The sequence below is a fragment of the Lucilia cuprina genome, chromosome 2, assembly GCF_022045245.1.
Source record: "Lucilia cuprina isolate Lc7/37 chromosome 2, ASM2204524v1, whole genome shotgun sequence".
Classification (NCBI taxonomy): domain Eukaryota; kingdom Metazoa; phylum Arthropoda; class Insecta; order Diptera; family Calliphoridae; genus Lucilia; species Lucilia cuprina.
In genome coordinates this window covers 54,684,840-54,708,424 of record NC_060950.1, presented here as the reverse complement: position 1 = coordinate 54,708,424, position 23,585 = coordinate 54,684,840, and the positions used below count along the sequence as shown (strand labels likewise).

The window sequence follows — 23,585 nt, the reverse complement described above, 5'->3', positions numbered from 1 at the left end:
TATGGCATGGATATATCAGCCCGTAAACCAATATTCTCTGCCCGCGAGGCAGATGATACATTTGACATCACCATTTTACAGTCCCGGTAGACTAAAGGCATTGGTAGCACCTCTTTATCTTGGGATTGCAATAACACCAAGAAAACATGCCACAGGGGAGTGATTACAAAGAGAGTCAGAAATTTAGTCTAAAGAAGTCACAAATCTATAATCCCTAAAATAGTTGGGGGTAATAAAGTGGTCTCCGCTTTCCAATAGAAAGAGATAATCAGAAAATTAGATCAAAGGGTTCTAGACACGAATATTTTTGCTTACGTATTCTTCAAGTATATAATCCCTAGATTACTCGAGGGTAATAGCGAGACGCCAGTCTCCACTTTAGCTTACTAAAGGATAATATTAAATTGACAATTGTCATCTGTTCTAGCTGAATGATTAGCAAGTAACTGGGCAATGCTTTTCTGTTCTTCGGAGTTTGAAATGCAAAGTGGTAACCAAAGTGTAAAGTTTACAACTGTTTTCCAAGTGAAAATGATAGCCATGGAAAAGCAAGCAAGTGAATGTTCATGCAGTGAAAAACTCCACTGGCTTAAAGATACCAAGGGCCCTATAAATTTGGCCTAACACTAAATCTCATTTAAATACAAACTAAACAACGAAGGACCCTCAGGTGGCAATTTTGTTGTATGATAGTGTTCGGTTCATGCACAAGTACCATGCTCAAGTACTCGAGTTATTTAATTTATTGCCAAAGTAATTCTATAACCCGACAAAGAAAAGGCAATTACTGAACTAAAGCCAATAGATGTGGTGACCCCCACGTTAGTTGAACTCAATTTTCTTGGTTTTCACGCCAAAACAAAACCTTTTTGATGTCATGAAAGATAGCTTTTTTTAAAATACAATCCCCATAATCTAAGGTCTCTTCCAATTCTAAGTTAAGAGGTTAAAGACTGTGCAATTACAATAGTTAATTCTGTTAAGCGAAATCGGCGATATGACTTTTAAAGTCTGTCATATATCACTACCAGCATTTACCCATCAGTTAAACCCTCCAATAACAGCCATCTTCTCCATACATCTATTGCATTATCTGATCAATTCCAACAGTTTATTCCGCAGCAGATCCTGTGTTTCGTACCATTACTACGAACTCGGAACGTTATCAAAAACATATCCCGAATAGTCCATAGTTCACGGCATTTATGTCCTTATAGAGATTTTGGGTATAAACCACAGCTTTAATGTGGATCCTATATAACTAGCAATTGGCCAACCGTATTACCGGAATATCAGGTGCTTTGGTTAGGAACCAAACCAAATATCTGTAAGGCCGAGTAGCTTTTTGACGCAACCAAGTTTCAAGAATTCATCAAGGTAACATGCCTCGGGTGGAGAACCAAATAGAAACGGAACTTTTAGGTTCTGTATTAATAACAGACATATCAAAGATCAGCTTCGCAACGCAAAATTATAAAGAATGGATACAAGCAGACACTAATGTCGGAGGACGTCATTTGCAGAGGCAGAATTTAACTTGAAAAACCAAAAATAGGATATTTAAAGGACACTTTCCATGGTCCTCCTAAAAGTACTTAATAGTTGTGTTCATTCACATTTGTTCTAACTGACAAACATGTCCTTACATGTCTCTTGTCATCAAAATGCAGACAAACAAGAGGATATTGTTACAAATACAAACAAACACTCATACACATATAGAGTCCTGAAAAATTTTGTATCTGTGTGTGTGTGTGTTTAAAAAAAAAACAAAATATGAAACCATGAATTACATTTTCATTTTTTAACACTTTACCTACAACAACATAGGCAGCAGGCAACAATATGAATAACAACAACAACAAAATTATGTATATGTATTGAAATATTCTAACATACAAACACCCATGTATAAATCACCATCCCTTAAAAAAGAAAGGAAAGGGAAGTCTTGTAAACGTTTATTGTATTTTTCTGTTCTTTTTTTGTCATTATTTCTTAAAATTGTCTTTTTCTTCATCTTTTCTAAGTCTATGTCTTCTTTACTTGTTTCTTTATGAATTTTTCTTATTTTTTGCCATACTTGCTCCAACCTCTTGACATTTGTTTGTTGTTTTGTCTTGTTTTCCTGATTTTTTTTCTTGTACATTTGGCGGACATTTATTTTACATTTGCATGAGTTTTAAGCGTTTCTTCTTCAATATTGTTGCTGTTTTCTTTACAAGTGTCTGGCTGTACTTGTTGTAATATGAATGTTAATAGCCAGAACAAAAAGAAACTACAAATAACTGCTCGTATTTGTGTCTACAAGAAAGAACTTTAAAATTACAAGTTCATATGCTTCACATTAACAGGAATTTTCAAAAAGAAAAGGAAAACTTAATTTAAGCCAAATTATTACCATTTGAAACGACCATGTGGGACCTTTTACAACTGATAAGCATCTGGAGATTGAAAACAACATTAATCACTTAAATTGTCTAATTTTTGTCTAGATATTTACTAAATACTGTTGAGTGTGGGGTATTTTGTTAATAAATGATTAATCATTTAAATGTTAATTAAAGAATTAATAATTTTTTGAACATGTTGATGTTTATGGTAGGGTTTCAGTAACCATGCCTAATATATTATTTCGAGCGCGTGCCGTCAAAATGGTTTTAGCGGATCTCAGCATAAATAAGTCTCCATTAGCTAATCTTTTCAGCATTCTATATAATGCTATCCCCGGGGGCATATTACCGGGGTAAAAAGAGGTGGCCAATACCTCTAGTCTGGCCAGGACTAAAAAATTGGTTACAGTCTACTGTTTTGGCTTAGTCCTTGCATAGATTGAAAGAGATTAAACCAGAGCACCGCATAATCTACTACGGGTGGCCAGTTATCCGCAGGACTATGTCCTGGCGGGTTAGTTAAGGTTCTTTCGGGATCCACGTAGTGACTGCGGTTTAAAACAAATTCGCGGGGAGAGTAAGTGGCGGTTAAAAGACTGATGTAAGGTAAAATCAATATTTCTAGATAAGTTGCCGAGAACAACAGATACCCCACAGAGGAGTGACTGTTTGACTAAGCGTTGGAAATGAGTTGGTATTAATTGTATATGGCACGGGATGAATGTGAGGTACGGCGGACGTTACCCCACCCGTCTACCTATAATGAATGTGTCGTATGTTTTTCTCTTATGAATGTGTCGTATGAATGAGATGTGTGTTGGGATGAATGATGATGGATGAAAGGTATCATATACATTTGATACCATTGAATTTTCCTTCCTTGACCAGATATGTTCAGAGTATACTCTATTCATATCAGAATTACTACAGTGTGTCCCTGTGAGTAAGAACAATGTCTTCGGCTTATTTGATGGATTCGAACTTCGGTCCACCGGTTACGTCTCTACGTGCTGTTGCCGAATCAACAGAGGCCATCCAATGGTCAGAGATTAGATAGCTCGAGTACTTTTGCAAAAAATACTTGTGCATGGACCGGTCAGAGCCAATGTACAAAAATTGCCCGCTGAGTTCTTCATTGAAGAATAAAGAGGCGATGGTAGATCGTTCTCATGTCTACCCAGTGGATGAAAAAGACCACCGCGAAATAAGGCCGTCAAGGCAGATGTTCACGTTAAAACTTTCGACATTCATCCTATACAATGCCGAAAAATTTCGTACATGCTGAAATATTTCTAATGTCACGCTAATTCCTAAAAAGGGAGAAAATTATCGCCCAATTGCAATTTGTTTAGCACTTTCCAAACTTATGGAATATATGGTTAATATCCATCTTGTCAAATAACTAGAGACCAAAAATGTACTTTACGATTGTCAGTATGGCTTTCGTAGAGGTCGCTCTACGGAAGATCTTCTGGCTTTCCCCTCGGAAAAATGGTGTCATTCCATTCAGTATTTTGGGGAAAATATACTTCCAAGGCGACATGCTGTACCTGTATCAAAACTTATTGCATTTATTTCGCACTATACGAGTTGTTATAGATGGGATCTTATCAAACGATTTCAATATTAATTCAGGAGTACCGCAAGACTCCGTTCGTTTTCTTCCCAATTTCATATCTTCATAACTTCTATGTCTAACTTCCAACTCTATCTATCACTCGTATTCATTGAATTATAGACCAAGCCTTCTAGAGATTGAGGACTTGATATAAAACTTTGAATGGGATCGTATTAACACAGTCGATTTTAATTTTCATACATAAACGTATGTCAGATAATGTGAGTCCATCTATATTTATTAGTGGTGTAAATATTAAGCAATCAGAAACACTTGATGTTCTGGGCAAGTAAATACAGTGCGATGTCTAAGCGCATTTTCCAACTATCGAAAGAAGCATTCAAGTGTCTCGGTTTTTTGAAACGGTGTAAAACATACTTCACTTCATCTGATCTTCTTACTATTCAATGTATTTCAATGTTCTATGGATACTCGTTCCTGATACGCATATAGTTATCAAGAATATACCCATTTGTGGTCGATTAGCCAGTGGACCGCACAACACATAACGGGGTAAATTCATTCTTCAGCCGCACTGTTTGTATGTGTAACAAACTTCCCCGGTGTGAAAAGGTTTAAATCAACTCACAAATCATTTTTGTGAGTCGGTATAATGTACAAATTATATATGAAAACACTTATACAGCTTTTATTGCAGTTCAATGTTTTAGTTGCAGGTTTTATATTTCATAAATGTCAATAACTTTTCATCATCGTTGTCATACATGTCGTATGAAGAACAATCAATTTTGTTACTGTTTAAATAACAATTCTTTGACTTTCACAGTTTGTCAGACAGAAGACACTTCATTTTCTAACACTCTTTACGTAAGAGGTCAATTTAGAAGAAGAAATATCTAAAAATATAATACATTTTACAAATTGTTCAATTGTTTAGCTTTTTAATAATAGAAACGTTTAAGACTTTTAAAGCCTCTGTAAAACTAAAAGAGAATATTAGAAAAATGGGAGCACATCAAAAGATACTTTTTTGAATTATCTATAATATTGAACTTGGTAATACAAATTAGCATAAAAAGAAAATAACCATATACTATAGCATGAAACGAAATTAAGGCTCTTAGAAGTAAAACTAATAGTATTTTATAAAAAGAAAATATATTAAACAAACTTCCTACAATTCACCTACAACGTTGATGTTAGTCGAAAATAAGTACACGTATTTTGTTTGTATCAATTATTTGGTTACAATGACATTTTTTATATAACCACTGATCCATTTGACCAAGCAATTGACATTTTGGTTTTCGTATATTGCCCGCACAATTACCGTTCAATGAAACAATAAACGAATGCATTTAATGATTTTTTTATTTGTCTCCTCCTTTTTTTCCTGTTTTTCAATACAACTTCCAAATAAAAATAAATGAATGTAATTTGATCGAATCGTATGACTGTTGGGGACGTGTTTGTACAAAAAAAAATATATAATCAAAGTGTCCATATCTGTATCATTATCGGTATATTCATATATGGTCATTTACATTTATTTTTAAATGTTTATATTATAGCAACAACAATAGTAACCGAAATGACTTTTCTGTGATATGCAACGCATCTTAAAATCACACACCGACATACACACACACACACACACACACACCTAAAACCAAATCCAAACAGAGCAGTTTGTTCGTCAATTTACCAATTTGTATGAAAATGTGTTTATTTAAAAAACAAACATATACTTTTACAATATGTATGTATGAATGTATGTATATTTTTTTAATATGTACTCATATGCATTCTCATACATACATATCTACATATGTACGTTATTTTATATATATTTTCATTGCCTACTTTAAGGTTTGCTCTACGGCTCAATGCGCTAGTGTCAGACATACTATAACCAACCATCGCAGGAGTATCGGCAATTTGCACTCATGTTGAACATGAAAATAATGAAAAACACTTCGTGCGTAAACTGTTGATGTCTACACAACGCTATACACCCATTCCAGAGAGCTAGAGAAAGATAGACGTCTGTGTGTGTGGGTTCACATCTATTCAGGCAATCATATTATATGTGTAAAAATACATTTATGTATGTATGTGTATATAACACAGACCAAATCCTACAAGTCCAGACCATAAGGCAGTCACTTCCTACTAAGGTGTACTAACAAAAAACAAAAATAAACCTTAACCAGACCAAAAGTCGTCGTTCGTGGGATGTTTAACTCAAAAAATCAATCCAAAATCATGATGACTTAAAAGTAGTCAGTGGTGACAAAACTTGTTGTCAAATGGTTTAAATAAAAGTGGTATATACAAATCATTTCATATTTGATGGTAAAGAGACTAATTTCCAAAATATTTAGGAATTAGTTAGATCTCTGAATTCGTTTAGTTCAAAAATCTTATCCTACCCGACGAGCATTTTGACAAGTTTCTTTCATATATAATTCTGTTTTATAGACTAGTCAATAGTTTTGTCTAAAGACTAATCTAAAGTCTAGTCTATAATTTAGTCTATAGACTACACTATAGACTAGACTATAGACTAGACTATAGACTACACTATAGTCTAGTATAAAGTGTAGTCTATAGTCTAGTATAAAGTGTAGTCTATAGTCTAGTCTATAGTGTAGTCTATAGTCTAGTCTATAGTGTAGTCTATAGTCTAGTCTATAGTCTAGTCTATAGTCTAGTCTATAGTGTAGTCTATAGTGTAGTCTATAGTGTAGTCTATAGTCTAGTCTATAGTCTAGTCTATAGTCTAGTCAATAGTCTAGTCTATAGTCTAGTCTATAGTCTAGTCTATAGTCTAGTCTATAGTCTAGTCTATAGTCTAGTCTATAGTCTAGTCTATAGTCTAGTCTATAGTCTAGTCTATAGTCTAGTCTATAGTCTAGTCTATAGTCTAGTCTATAGTCTAGTCTATAGTCTAGTCTATAGTCCAGTCTATAGTCTAGTCTACAGTCTAGTCTATAGTCTAGTCTATAGTCTAGTCTATAGTCTAGTCTATAGTCTAGTCTATAGTCTAGTCTATAGTCTAGTCTATAGTCTAGTCTATAGTCTAGTCTATAGTCTAGTCTATAGTCTAGTCTATAGTCTAGTCTATAGTCTAGTCTATAGTCTAGTCTATAGTCTAGTCTATAGTCTAGTCTATAGTCTAGTCTATAGTCTAGTCTATAGTCTAGTCTATAGTCTAGTCTATAGTCTAGTCTATAGTCTAGTCTATAGTCTAGTCTATAGTCTAGTCTATAGTCTAGTCTATAGTCTAGTCTATAGTCTAGTCTATAGTCTAGTCTATAGTCTAGTCTATAGTCTAGTCTATAGTCTAGTCTATAGTCTAGTCTATAGTCTAGTCTATAGTCTAGTCTATAGTCTAGTCTATAGTCTAGTCTATAGTCTAGTCTATAGTCTAGTCTATAGTCTAGTCTATAGTCTTGTCTTTAGTCTAGTCTATTGTCAAATCTATAGTTTAGTCTATAGTCTAGTCTATAGTCTAGTCTATAGTCTAGTCTATAGTCTAGTCTATAGTATAGTCTATAGTCTAGTCTATAGTCTAGTCTATAGTCTAGTCTATAGTCTAGTCTATAGTCTAGTTTATAGTCTAGTCTATAGTCTAGTCTATAGTCTGTTCTATAGTCTAGTCTATAGTCTAGTGTATAGTCTAGTCCATAGTCTAGTCTATAGTCTAATCTATAGTCTAGTCTATAGTCTATTCTACAGTCTATTCTATAGTCTAGTCTATAGTCTAGTCTATAGTCTAGTCTATAGTCTAGTCTATAGTCTAGTCTATAGTCTAGTCTAGTTTATAGTATAGTCTATAGTCTAGTCTATAGTCTAGTCTATAGTCTAGTCTATAGTCTAGTCTATAGTCTAGTCTATAGTCTAGTCTATAGTCTAGTCTATAGTCTAGTCTATAGTCTAGTCTATAGTCTAATCTATAGTCTAGTCTATAGTCTATTCTACAGTCTATTCTATAGTCTAGTCTATAGTCTATTCTATAGTCTAGTCTATAGTCTAGTCTATAGTCTAGTCTATAGTCTAGTCTAGTTTATAGTATAGTCTATAGTCTAGTCTATAGTCTAGTCTATAGTCTAGTCTATAGTCTAGTCTATAGTCTAGTCTATAGTCTAGTCTATAGTCTAGTCTATAGTCTAGTTTATAGTCTAGTCTATAGTCTAGTCTTTAGTCTAGTATATAGTTTAGTATATAGCTTAGTATATAGTTTAGTCTATAGTCTAGTCTACAGTCTAGTCTATAGTCTAGTCTACAGTCTAGTCTATAGTCTAGTCTTTAGTCTAGTATACAGTCTAGTCTAGTCTATAGTCTATTCTCGTCTATAGTCTTGTATATAGTCTAGTCTACAGTCCCATCTAGAGTGTAGTCTATAGTCTAGAGTAATTTATAGTCTATAGTCTGACAGAATTACAAAATACTTACAAATATGGTTCAAGGTGTTGAAGTACCCTTCCTTGAAAGATTTCTTATATCAGAACAACTGTAAGCGTATATATCGCTCGTTTACTTGAAGACTGGCTGAACTCAAACGTTTGTTTGTTATGTTTAAGTAACTTTAAATAATGAAATGTGATACATTATTCAACTGATATAGTAGACAGTTCCAAAAAACGGGAATTTCGTGTTAAGGCCGTCTTTAAGTAAATCAGCGATATGTAAGTACGTGATATAACACAGATATTGTAACGTCACTACTCACCTTTAATGAATTGAGTGAGATTGAAGAGGACATTGCTTGGTTAGTTGGAATTGTTATAATGAAAACAAAAAGGGAAAATGTAAAAGAAAATAACAACAACAATATAAATGCAACATGCACACCTGACAAACTCTTAAGTTCAATAAGCACACAATCATACAAGTAAGTAGAATGAGAGAATAATAAGAATAAAACCCCAACTTATTTGTTCACCTTGGGTTACAACACAATTGGATGGATGTAAAAAATCACACTTTTACACATGTTCAATTTTGTTAAAAAAAAAATATTTTGTTGTTGTTGTAGCATTTTATTTTTACAACATTTTTTTCCAGTGCCTTTATTTTGTTTTCTCACCAGTGAGAGATGGTAAGTAATTTCTAACAGTAAGTAACTGTGCATGAGAGTGTCTACTGGTATTGCAATTGTTTCCTCTTTAATGCTCATGCATGCCTTGTATATAGTTTTCTATTTTTTTTTTTTGCTTTTTCTTCATGTATATTTTTCTTTGCCATTTTTAAAGTGATACTTGAACACTTTTACTGGTGTCAATTTGTTTGTACTACTTTTACACATGAATACAATTTTTCAATAACAGTTTTTGCCACATAGAAAAAATGAAGAAAAAAATAACACTACACCAACACACTTATGTAAAACAAAATTTTTAGCCTCAATTTTTATTTAATTCCATTTTCCATTTTTTTAAAAGAATTTTTCAAGTTAATAAAATTTTTCACTTGTCCGTAAATATTAATTTCTTTTAACAACTTTCACATGATGTTTTTCCTAATACTTACTAAGTTCAAAAATTCAATCAATTTAAAACTCCATCACTGTCACTTGAACTTGATGGCCTTTTAAGGAGAGTCCTAATGCATACCTCATGTACTAGCAAAACTACTGCACCAAAGAATAAATCTATGACAAAATAAAACCTCATAACTGAGGAATTTGAAGGCAACACAACAAAAAAAGGCATCTCCTTGAAAAATATTTCAAAGTAAAGATCGACTTTAAAATCTTCTGAACAACATTTTACCCACATTACACATACACGTAGATATTTATTCTTGCTCTTATGAAGACACAGGAACATTCAACTACATTTATAAAATCAAGTTCATTCATACATCTTTACATTATTAATGTTCATGTGTTGACAACTGTTTTATATTCCTTGTACTGCTTTTCCATTTTTTTCTTTCTTTCAATTCCATTGCTTGCATCTAAGTTTATATTTTAGCAATGACATTTCATATGCTGATATTTTAAAGTGGTTTGACAGACTAAGTACTCTCTAACACACACACACACAACCGTGAAATGTTGGATTGAGTGAGTGCTATAACGAAATGCAACAGTGTTAATAACAACACAAACGCTGAAGCACATGAATACTCAACACGTTTGCTAAAGGTTAGCACTTAGCAATGAAGTTGCCATATTGAAGAAGAATTTAATTGAAGGTGTTTAAAAAAATTTTGCATCGAAAATGCAGTGTTATAGCAGTCCACAGTCTACTCTATTTTTAATTTTTTTATATAGTCTAGTCTATAGTCAAGTATATAGTCTAGCATATAGTCTAGCATATAGTCTAGTATATAGTCTATAGTCTAGTATATAGTCCAGTCTATAGTCTAGTCTATAGTCTAGTCTATAGTCTAGTCTATAGTCTAGTCTATAGTCTAGTCTATAGTCTAGTCTATAGTCTAGTCTATAGTCTAGTCTATAGTCTAGTCTATAGTCTAGTCTATAGTCTAGTCTATAGTCTAGTCTATAGTCTAGTCTATAGTCTAGTCTATAGTCTAGTCTATAGTCTAGTCTATAGTCTAGTCTATAGTCTAGTCTATAGTCTAGTCTAGTTAGTCTAGTCTATAGTCTAGTCTATAGTCTAGTCTATAGTCTAGTCTATAGTCTAGTCTATAGTTTAGTCTATAGTCTAGTCTATAGTCTAGTCTATAGTCTAGTCTATAGTCTAGTCTATAGTCTAGTCTATAGTCTAGTCTATAGTATAGTCTATAGTCTAGTCTATAGTCTAGTCTATAGTCTAGTCTATAGTCTAGTCTATAGTCTAGTCTATAGTCTAGTCTATAGTCTAGTCTATAGTCTAGTCTATAGTCTAGTCTATAGTCTAGTCTATAGTCTAGTCTATAGTCTAGTCTATAGTCTAGTCTATAGTCTAGTCTATAGTCTAGTCTATAGTCTAGTCTATAGTCTAGTCTATAGTCTAGTCTATAGTCTAGTCTATAGTCTAGTCTATAGTCTAGTCTATAGTCTAGTCTATAGTCTAGTCTATAGTCTAGTCTATAGTCTAGTCTATAGTCTAGTCTACAGTCTAGTCTATAGTCTAGTCTATAGTCTAGTCTATAGTCTAGTCTATAGTTTAGTCTATAGTCTAGTCTATAGTCTAGTCTATAGTCTAGTCTATAGTCTAGTCTATAGTCTAGTCTATAGTCTAGTCTATAGTCTAGTCTATAGTCTAGTCTATAGTCTAGTCTAGTCTATAGTCTAGTCTATAGTCTAGTCTATAGTCTAGTCTATAGACTATAGACTAGACTATAGACTAGACTATAGACTAGACTATAGACTAGACTATAGACTAGACTATAGACTAGACTATAGACTAGACTATAGACTGGACTATATACTAGACTATAGACTATATACTAGACTATATGCTAGACTATATGCTAGACTATATACTTGACTATAGACTAGACTATATAAAAAAATTAAAAATAGAGTAGACTGTGGACTGCTATAACACTGCATTTTCGATGCAAAATTTTTTTAAACACCTTCAATTAAATTCTTCTTCAATATGGCAACTTCATTGCTAAGTGCTAACCTTTAGCAAACGTGTTGAGTATTCATGTGCTTCAGCGTTTGTGTTGTTATTAACACTGTTGCATTTCGTTATAGCACTCACTCAATCCAACATTTCACGGTTGTGTGTGTGTGTGTTAGAGAGTACTTAGTCTGTCAAACCACTTTAAAATATCAGCATATGAAATGTCATTGCTAAAATATAAACTTAGATGCAAGCAATGGAATTGAAAGAAAGAAAAAAATGGAAAAGCAGTACAAGGAATATAAAACAGTTGTCAACACATGAACATTAATAATGTAAAGATGTATGAATGAACTTGATTTTATAAATGTAGTTGAATGTTCCTGTGTCTTCATAAGAGCAAGAATAAATATCTACGTGTATGTGGGTAAATGTTCAGAAGATTTTAAAGTCGATCTTTACTTTGAAATATTTTTCAAGGAGATGCCTTTTTTTTGTTGTGTTGCCTTCAAATTCCTCAGTTATGAGGTTTTATTTTGTCATAGATTTATTCTTTGGTGCAGTAGTTTTGCTAGTACATGAGGTATGCATTAGGACTCTCCTTAAAAGGCCATCAAGTTCAAGTGACAGTGATGGAGTTTTAAATTGATTGAATTTTTGAACTTAGTAAGTATTAGGAAAAACATCATGTGAAAGTTGTTAAAAGAAATTAATATTTACGGACAAGTGAAAAATTTTATTAACTTGAAAAATTCTTTTAAAAAAATGGAAAATGGAATTAAATAAAAATTGAGGCTAAAAATTTTGTTTTACATAAGTGTGTTGGTGTAGTGTTATTTTTTTCTTCATTTTTTCTATGTGGCAAAAACTGTTATTGAAAAATTGTATTCATGTGTAAAAGTAGTACAAACAAATTGACACCAGTAAAAGTGTTCAAGTATCACTTTAAAAATGGCAAAGAAAAATATACATGAAGAAAAAGCAAAAAAAAAAAATAGAAAACTATATACAAGGCATGCATGAGCATTAAAGAGGAAACAATTGCAATACCAGTAGACACTCTCATGCACAGTTACTTACTGTTAGAAATTACTTACCATCTCTCACTGGTGAGAAAACAAAATAAAGGCACTGGAAAAAAATGTTGTAAAAATAAAATGCTACAACAACAACAAAATATTTTTTTTTTAACAAAATTGAACATGTGTAAAAGTGTGATTTTTTACATCCATCCAATTGTGTTGTAACCCAAGGTGAACAAATAAGTTGGGGTTTTATTCTTATTATTCTCTCATTCTACTTACTTGTATGATTGTGTGCTTATTGAACTTAAGAGTTTGTCAGGTGTGCATGTTGCATTTATATTGTTGTTGTTATTTTCTTTTACATTTTCCCTTTTTGTTTTCATTATAACAATTCCAACTAACCAAGCAATGTCCTCTTCAATCTCACTCAATTCATTAAAGGTGAGTAGTGACGTTACAATATCTGTGTTATATCACGTACTTACATATCGCTGATTTACTTAAAGACGGCCTTAACACGAAATTCCCGTTTTTTGGAACTGTCTACTATATCAGTTGAATAATGTATCACATTTCATTATTTAAAGTTACTTAAACATAACAAACAAACGTTTGAGTTCAGCCAGTCTTCAAGTAAACGAGCGATATATACGCTTACAGTTGTTCTGATATAAGAAATCTTTCAAGGAAGGGTACTTCAACACCTTGAACCATATTTGTAAGTATTTTGTAATTCTGTCAGACTATAGACTATAAATTACTCTAGACTATAGACTACACTCTAGATGGGACTGTAGACTAGACTATATACAAGACTATAGACGAGAATAGACTATAGACTAGACTAGACTGTATACTAGACTAAAGACTAGACTATAGACTAGACTGTAGACTAGACTATAGACTAGACTGTAGACTAGACTATAGACTAAACTATATACTAAGCTATATACTAAACTATATACTAGACTAAAGACTAGACTATAGACTAGACTATAAACTAGACTATAGACTAGACTATAGACTAGACTATAGACTAGACTATAGACTAGACTATAGACTAGACTATAGAGTCTAGTCTATAGTCTAGTCTATAGTCTAGTCTATAGTCTAGTCTATAGTCTAGTCTATAGTCTAGTCTATAGTCTAGTCTATAGTCTAGTCTATAGTCTAGTCTATAGTCTAGTCTATAGTCTAGTCTATAGTCTAGTCTATAGTCTAGTCTATAGTCTATTCTATAGTCTAGTCTATAGTCTATAGTCTAGTCTATAGTCTAGTCTATAGTCTAGTCTATAGTCTAGTCTATAGTCTAGTCTATAGTCTAGTCTATAGTCTAGTCTATAGTCTAGTCTATAGTCTAGTCTATAGTCTAGTCTATAGTCTAGTCTATAGTCTAGTCTATAGTCTAGTCTATTGTCTAGTCTATTGTCTAGTCTATAGTCTAGTCTATAGTCTAGTCTATAGTCTAGTCTATAGTCTAGTCTATAGTCTAGTCTATAGTCTAGTCTATTGTCTAGTCTATAGTCTAGTCTATAGTCTAGTCTATAGTCTAGTCTATAGTCTAGTCTATAGTCTAGTCTATAGTCTAGTATATAGTCTAGTCTATAGTCTAGTCTATAGTCTAGTCTATAGTCTAGTCTATAGTCTAGTCTATAGTCTAGTCTATAGTCTAGTCTATAGTCTAGTCTATAGTCTAGTCTATAGTCTAGTCTATAGCCTAGTCTATAGTCTAGTCTATAGTCTAGTCTATAGTCTAGTCTATAGTCTAGTCTATAGTCTAGTCTATAGTCTAGTCTATAGTCTAGTCTATAGTCTAGTTTATCATGCTGTCGAATTTGAATTAAAACTTTAGACTTCTATACAGGCTTCTGTAGAAATTAGATCCAAATAGTTTAGAGTGCATAATTTAAGGAACTTCGACCAGGAAATTGAACATTGGACTATAATTTAATACACTTTTAAATTTAACCTTTCGAAATAGATTCTTTGTATCTTTAAACTTAATCCTTCCTAATGATATATACCATGCTTATTTCATATTATCTATTAAAAATTACAATAATTCGAAAACTTCATTTACCTGGTGTAATTTTTGTGACAGTATTATACTCATTAGTATTAACATTACAAACATTAATTTGGGATTTTGTGTAGCCATAAAAAACGTACTAAGTAAATTTTAATGTAAAAATGCATTTTATACACTATTTTTTGCAAAAAAAGAGAAAATAACAATAAAAGTGTTATTAACAAAACATAACTGAAAATGACACACTTTAATGGACTTTTGTAATACAAAAAAAAATTAGTAACAATTTTACTTACACCACTACCAATACTATACTGCTACACTTTTTACTTATATTCTTCTTAATCACTACTGTTGACTCTGTGCTTGGCTATGAGTGTATAAGTATGTGAGTAATCGTAAGTCCTTTTATTATTCTTATTTGGCTTCATGCAACTTCAACTAAACTATAAAATTGCTTACACTTACATACTTACATAAGTACATATGTATGTGCATTCAAAATGAGTTTGTATATGTATGTATAAATGTTTGTATATTGCATTTACTTTTGGAATAAATTGTATGTGTGCTTGTGTATGTTTGCAAGTACTTTTCATTCCCATCAAACTCTGTCAATTTTACTGACAAGACACCAATTTGCTCATACTCCAGCTCCTTTTTCACTGACTAACAAGAATTTATGCAATGAAACTGAATATTTAGAAAAAAGTGTATAAATCGTTTGAGATTGAGTATGAGGGTAAACCGATTAAATGCATTTTATACTTTTATGTGCATATGTATGCAGTTGTATTGTATTGAAAAACAGTTTTAGAAGATTTTTAAATTGTATTTTAGAATATAGAATTTTATGTTATTGATAGTATAGTATGCGTAATCATAAAATTAAAATACAAAAATACACATAAGAGCGTTATATTCGGCTATATCGAATAAAAATTTATCGAATTGTTTCAGTTTTGCATCGGACATGGACACATAATTTCGGTGAATCGGTATTAAGGTTATATACCCTAGTAGGTGAGAGCTAATCCAAAAACGAAAGATTAAATACATGCTTTATTAAACATGCTTTATTTTTGAGATCGAAGTGCTTTACATGAACACCTGCTGTGTTGTTCTTATTTGCTAGTGATGCTTTTATAATCACAGGGTAAGCTAATTAGACGACTCACCACCGCGCCTTTATGCTCTTGACACGTTGGTGGCAAATTTTGAACTCTTCTCTAGTAATTGTGCTCTAATCTCTTGTCCACTGCTGCTCAGAAATTAATTCCCAAAATGCTAAAACTTTATATTTGTTTTCAATAATGTAAATAGAACGCCCTCGATTAATTCGGCAACAGCAACTGAAGACGTAATAGGTAGACCAAAATCCGACAGCCATATAAGCCACATAGGAGATAGTAGGAAGATTCATATCCATAGTCAATCAACCCGGATTACCTTGTATAAAAGCCACTGACACACTCACTCACTCTAGGTATACGGATTGGTGAGACCCTCAAATCTCTACCTCAATCTCGTATCTTCTACACTTGACACTAACGCATTTCCCATGCATATTCCCACAGTCAGAACTCTTCTCACGAGTTTGGATTAAAACAACAACCAGATATACAAGACAAATTCCATTATTTTACCATGTGGAACCATATTATGGGGTTCTCCAGTTTGACCCCATGGAAAATAATTAAAAGGGAAGGCCGAGGATTCATTTTATTGCCATATAGTCTCAAAATACTAGAGGTCCTAGAACCTCTTATTCGCGATATTGCAATAACATTGAAATGAAGTTCCCTAGGATGACCTTAGTCCTTAGACAGGATGAAATCAGTGACCCACAGGGATGAATACTGAGGTAAGAATGCTATTCCTTTAACAAAAACTTTTCACAAAATCTTAAAATTTAACACTTCATGTATACAACAGTATAGTTGATTATAGTTTACTGCGTAGATAAGTTTCGACTCAGACACTAAGGTTGTATATGAAGAATCTGCCAAAGAAACTGTTTCTCTTAGCGGCTAGAGCTGGATATTCGCAGAAAATGTAGAAGGCTATTTCTTCTTTCACCCTGTATTTGAATCTGCAACAGGCAAGCCTACTTGCAACTCTTAATATTGTCCAGTCTAGTAGGCGAATATTGCCTTCTATAGTCTGCGTTGGATGTTACGTTTCCATTATAATTTGTAGTCTAGGATAATTCCCAGGTATTTAACATTTTTATATGAGGGGCATTATACAGTTCCTTAACACTGACTAGTTGATGTTTGGAATATTGATCTTTATTGTAAACAATAGCTGTTCAGACTTTCTTGGTCATTCTCTGTGGTCGAGTTATTGAGCAGCAACAGAGCGTATTCAATATAACTTAAGAACTTTCCCGGTACCAGTATCATAACATTATCCACATAAGCAACACATTTATCCTTTTTTTCTTTAATTCAATAGGAATCGAGTTTACAACAATGAGCCAAAGTAATGGAGATATTAGTCCATGCCTCATTCCACTTGCAAGGACTTAAAACTGTAATCAAAACTTGTAACTATTACAGATTTCAATATAGTTACTAACCAACTCTAAAAAGTCTAGAGTTTTTTGAATTGCAGAAGTATTTACATTATTAAAAGCACCTATCCAAGCAGGCTTCCATAAGTATAGTGTTAAAATTCAAGGGACCTTTCTGTAACTCCGGTCTGTGTAAATATGAAAAACTTCTTTTGTCGGCATTGGAAATACACATGACCTTTACTTTTTCCCAATTGTCCAGATCATGGTTGAGATAGTGAATATTCTATGAAGACAAGAGATAATATATTCCTGTAAACTTTGTGACATCTTTAGCTAAATACCATTAGGTCCTAGTGACTCGAATAGTAAAAAACGAAAATCTGTCATGGGAGACGAGTATTAAGTGGGATATTAAGAGACTATGTCCATTACTCTGACCAAGTGTTGTCATTACTCTTAATAAAGACTGAAACTTTACCATGAATTTTTCTAAGTCTAGCAGAGTTTTTTGGTGGATGAGAGAGAGGCAAAGAGTGAATATTATGTCAAGTTAAGCGATGATATATTCCTTTGAACTTCCCCCCGGGGGCATGTTGGTGAAACCTCCACCTTGGTGATAAAGCAATCCCGGGGAATAGAGGGGATTCAAATACCACTGGCCGGGATGAAAATTGGTTGCAGTCTACTGCCTGGCTTAGTCCTTACATAGATTGAAAAGAGGTCGAACCAGAGCACCACATAATCTGGTACTACAGGTGGCCAGTTGCCCGCAGGAGTATGTCCTGGCTGGTTAGTTGGTTAAGGTTCTACGGGATCTCTTGGTTAAGGTTCGGGATCTACGTAGTGGCTCTGATTTCAACCCAAATTAGCGGGAAGAGTGAGTTGCGGTTATAGACTGATGTAAGGTAAAGTCAATATTTCCGTTCGGTGATATTGGTGCTGTTGCCGAAACAACATATACCCCACAGAGGAGTGACTTTTGGACTAAGCGTTGGAAACGAGGCCATCCCATCTGCGTGGTTGTGAATGGAAGTGATGTTTTACATCTCTGAAGTTAAGCATCCAGGCAGCAATGGTCAGAAATTAAATAGTTCGAGTACTTCAGCAAAGTGCTTGTACTTGGACCGGCCCAATCCATGTATAAAAATTGCCACCTGAGTTCTTCATTGAAGTATTCAGAAGCAATGGAAGACCGTTGTCAAGTCTACCCAGTGGATGAAAAAGAACACCGTGGGATAGGGCACCATGCCATGTACTCAAGTAAAGCACTTCGACATTCATTCCTTTGAACTTTGTAACGTTCTTTAGAGTCCTACTTTCAATACCAAATAGATGAATTGTTGAGAACGGTGTAAATCAATGAAAGACAAAATTAACTTAAGCATCGATAAGTAATCTAAACACTGGGGATGTCGATCTCTGATGCCAACAGAGGTCCACTTATTTGCGTATAACTAGAAACAATGAGGGCGATAATGGTTGAGAATGATAGTTGTGAGAAGATATTGATATACATGAGTGCCTATACTATACATGTATCACGTAGCCAGACAAATGCAAAACCGTTCGACATCTGTAAAAACTTCAACGAATAGATTCGACACATGTAAAGCAAGCAGAAACGACAGTAATACTTTGATACAGTTCTTCTACTACGATTTGCATGGTCTCTGATCCTTATATCTCCTTATAACTCCTTGTAAAATTAAATTAATTAAATCTAATAAAACTTTTATAATTTTAAAACAAATTTTAATTCTATTTAAGCCACTCTATTCCAAGCGTTGAAACTAAAACCTAAAACTGATAAAACAATTTCTATTAAATTTCACAATTTATTATACAGAAATTTCATTTTATAACCATTTAATATATGAATAAAAAATACCTTTATTTTTATATTTTATTTATATGTAAATAATTTTTTTAGATTATAAATTTTATGTTTTACAATTTATTAAGAATAATAGAGTTCGAAAAGAAGAAGCCTGTTGTCTATTTATTTTATTTGTTGTTGTATTTGCTTTTCCCCAAAAATATGTAAAAGAAACAACTTTTTGAAACCAATAAAACAAAATCCCTTTGCTTTTAATATGGTAGTTGTTGTTAACATGGTTGTTGGAGAAGGGAGATAAGGTCACAAAAAAGCGGAAATACTATTGAATGACATAAATTTCTCACACCTAAATGAAATTTTTGCTTTATGTATTCTATTTTATGGCCAAAAGGTTTTCTAGACACCGTTAGACAAAGTTGTGTTGATGGGTGAGTTGTATAGTAGTCGCAGAAGTAGACACATAAAAAGAAATAAAACTTGAGATACACTTTAATAAATACTACTGATGAAATATTATATAGACTTTGTATATAGATACAAATTTTTTTTGGTGGGTATAAATAAATCGTAAGTAATGTTGTGTGTGAATTTTTGTGAGTTGAGGGCATAAAATACAGCCGTAAAATTTATAGTTACACTTTAAAACCCAGAAACAATCTATCAATTTTATTACGAGGGGGGTATGGGACATTTTATAGACATGAAAGCCTAGAATGATGGATACTAATTTAAGTTTAGTTTATTTAGAGAAGAATGATGTCTAAATTCAATTAAAATCTGTTCTACAGAATGGTAATTCCCAACACGTTCTGGGTTCTTAATGATCTGTTCGTGGATGCGGCCGCTTAGCTAACGCTAGAAAAATAGAAAAATATCAGAATGCAGTTGAATCCGATCGGACATTGTAGAAACGGGGGATGGTAGGTTAGGTTGCGTATGTTGTATTTAACCTTAGGATTACTATGGAATATAACTTTACCAATATATCGTAGTCTATGCCTTTGTAAAGTTGGATAATCACATAGAATATGTTGTACCGATTTCTTCTCTTTAACATCTAAACAACCTCTACAATAGCCATAACGTGGGTAACACAGTAGCCAAGGATTATACCCGTGATAAGTCTAAATGAGTTTCGTTTCACTCACAGCCCATTCAACTATCAAGCTGATGCATAATGATCGGCGGCGGCGCAAACGGCGGCTTATTAATGAAAATACCGGCGGAGGGCTAAATTGTCGGCTCAGTTTAACTATTTATTCAGAAATTGTGAACGTTTATTAAATTGTATAGTAGTCTATTATATAGAAAGCTGTCTCTTTATAAGATTTTTCTGTTGAAATGGAATGTCCATCAAAGTAGTTTTCACTGTTTTAATATTAGCACAATAATCTTTCCAATTTTCCATAGGAATAGTGACAACTCGCTTAAAATTGGTTAAATTATTTTCTCAAATACAAGTGCGTTTCCAACATTTATCTGCGGCTACATTAAGGCCGGCTTATGAAAAGTATTACCTGCGGCCAGTTGCCGCAGATTTGAGCCGTTTCGGCTTGTATCTGTGGTGTGAAGAGCAAGAGTTACTTCAAGCGATGACACGTTAGACCTGGTTCACACTGGGAAACTTTTGTTGAGAAATTTTTTATTTTGTGTGTGAGAGAAAGAGATGGTTGATATTGGTTTCACTTTCTCTCACACACAAATATCATTTTAACTTAATAACTTTAGAGTATTCTTATCGAGGATGTGTCGTTGGCAAGAGTTACTTCTAGCACTCATATCAACTCGACGTGATGTTGTGTCAGTTGTGACAATGATTGAATACAATTAGAGTATTCCTATCGAGGATGTATCGTTGGCATCTGTTTCTGCCTAGAAGTTTGTGCAGATATCGGGTAGTCGAATATACAACAAATGGACCAGTTTATTGGAGAAAATTCATAAGCCTGTAACTCTTTGCGTATATGAACAATTTGTGGATATTGAGATTTCGTAGTCCCTTAGGATATTGTTTACGGCTCAAACATCCATTGATGGTATTCTGATCTTAAAAGTTCTTTGAGTAAACAATTCTGAGAAACTTCGTTTATGAGATTAAGTTTCTGAACATAGCATTATCGTTCAGGATTTGTCTTATTGATTGAGGTTCCTGCTAGGTGCACATAGTAACTGAGGTTGAAACATAAATGACAGAATGACAATGTTGGTTAAAAACCTTATTAACGGTGAAGTCAATATTGCGGAATAAGTTCGATGCTGTGGCCGAAACAAAACACACACACCTAAGAGGTACGACTGATTAAATATGAAGTCAATATTGAGGAATAAGTTCGATCCAGTTGCCGAAACAACACACGCTCCTAAGAGAAATGAGTATGGAACTAAATGTTTCAAATGATTAATATACTGAATGAATCAAGGGTTGATAGGGCTCGCCAAATCTGTAAGTATGAATGTGCTGAATGTTGTCTTAAGTGTTCAGGATTAAAGAGTTGAATCTTGCGTTGAATGTTAATGGAATTGCGGTATCTTATTCAAATATCATCATTGATCTTCCCTTCTTTGCCAGTTTATATTCTGAATTTGCAATTATTGACAGATACTACATTTCGTCACATCACTTACATATGTAGATACTGTGCCAAATCCACAGATGCCAATCCAGCAGTGTGGTTTTGGCTTTTACTCAAGCCATGCAGGAAAAGGCTGCAAGTCTGGCAGGAAACAAAGGGAAATCAATGATCAGTCGCTATATAGCTAAGCAAAGTTTTTGTACATGATTCGGTGTCTACCATGTACAAAAATAGCTGCTTATGTGTTCCAAATAGATCACAAGGGGCAGTGATAGGTCTCTCTGAAAGACCTTTTTTAATGTTATGTGCATTACAAAAATCGGCCGTACAACTAGGTTCCACTATATATATATCATCTTTTATCATTATTTGTACAACCTTTATGTCATTGGGTCACATTTTTTTAAATTCTATGCAACCCACTACAATACAAAATATAAAAGAGAACACACAAATAAAACACAACAAAACTTCCCACCACTGCCCCCGAATCAACACGAAGACAATATATACAATTTACTCCAAACACCCAAACTGTCCTTTTCTTTAGCTCTCTTACTAATATCTTCAACAAAACACTTCCTTCTCCATCTCCTCCTTCTGTTTAATTTCTGTGTAACAGGCTTTCTTTTTTTTATTTTGTAAGTGGAATGAATGGTTCGTGTGATAAACGGCCGTAGGCACCTTTTTCCGTATTAAAATTTTGCTACATTTTATATTTTATTGATTTCAATTTTATTTTAATTTAAATTTGCCAACGGCCGTTTTGAAGAAAGTTTTTTTGGCGCTTTTTCTTATATTTTTTCAATTTAATTTTTTTGTTTTTGTATTCTCTCTATGAATATAAGAGTGTGTTCGTTCGTTTATTTTGTTTCCTGTTGGAGGAAAAAAAACTTTGTTGTTCTTCTCCTTTTATGCCCAATAATTGCTCTGGAAATTGTTTTACAGTTATTGAAGTTTCTATAGTATTATTAAATACATGTGTTTTATACACTAAATTTTTAGTTGTGAATTCAAAGAAATTGTTATTTAGCAAACTTACCATCACTGCATTGCGTTTAAAGTCCATAAAGTTTTTCACCTCTGCTGCCAGTTCACGCAAGAGAATGATGCCATCCTTTCGTTTTACTTCGATATCGTTGTCTTTGAAACGCTGCAAGTAGAGACAGACAGATAGACAGACTCATTATTAAACAGCTAAATTTGAAATTATTTAAGTTCATTTACTAATTAAAATTTAAATTGTCTTGTATTTACTAAAGAAATTAATTATGAAAATTCCATTATGATTATTTGTTAACATTCCATCTGAATAATAAATATATTTGTAGCCTTTAAATGTGAATCTTTTTTTTTTTTTGAAAAGTTCTTGAGAGCCATAGCAAATGTTAATGTTTTGTAGACTAGACATATTAAATTTAATATTCTGTTATTTATTTAAATAATTTAAATAATGTTTAGCTTTAATAGGTTATTTATTTTAACAATCTTTAAATTATGTACGTCGGCATTCATTCATTTTATCAATGGCGTTTATTCTTAGAATTATTAATCTTTTATGAATACAGAGATCAATATTTTCATACTCAAACATCGATTGTAGGTATAAAGAGATAGATTTTAAGCTAATGAATCTTTGCAAAACGCTTATGAAAATATTGAATAGGAAAAACAGTACATAATGTACAGGGTACTAATATCTCCAAGGAAACTCTAATAATATAATAAGGACAGAAAAGAATATATACTTGTGTGGATTTACAGGCAATATATCGATGTGTTACAATCTCAATGGTCCAGCATTTTGGCCTATGTTTTCCACTATCCAAGAATATGTCTAAATCTATATTGCGATTCATGTAATCCCATAATTGAATTAATTTTACAAAGGAGCAGTTTAGGGATTACTCCGATGTAATAGATAAATAGATTAAGTGATGCATCACAATGATAAATGGAGTATTATTCCATATATTTTAATTAATTTTAGACCATCTAGTCTATAGTCTAGTCTATAGTCTAGTCTATAGTCTAGTCTATAGTCTAGTCTATAGTCTAGTCTATAGTCTAGTCTATAGAGTAGTCTATAGTCTAGTCTATAG

The 23,585-nt window shown here is 33.0% G+C and overlaps 1 protein-coding gene across 2 annotated transcripts in view; it reads right to left on the bottom strand.

Moving 5' to 3' along the window:
• Positions 1-23,585, bottom strand: part of LOC111680893 (voltage-dependent calcium channel subunit alpha-2/delta-3) — a 113,331-nt gene that overhangs the window by 23,531 nt on the left and 66,215 nt on the right. For both annotated transcript variants that reach the window (XM_046950287.1, XM_046950289.1), the window contains exon 3: positions 22,526-22,636. In XM_046950287.1, coding sequence (XP_046806243.1) covers positions 22,526-22,636 — 111 coding nt within the window. The remainder of the gene's footprint in view (positions 1-22,525; positions 22,637-23,585) is intronic.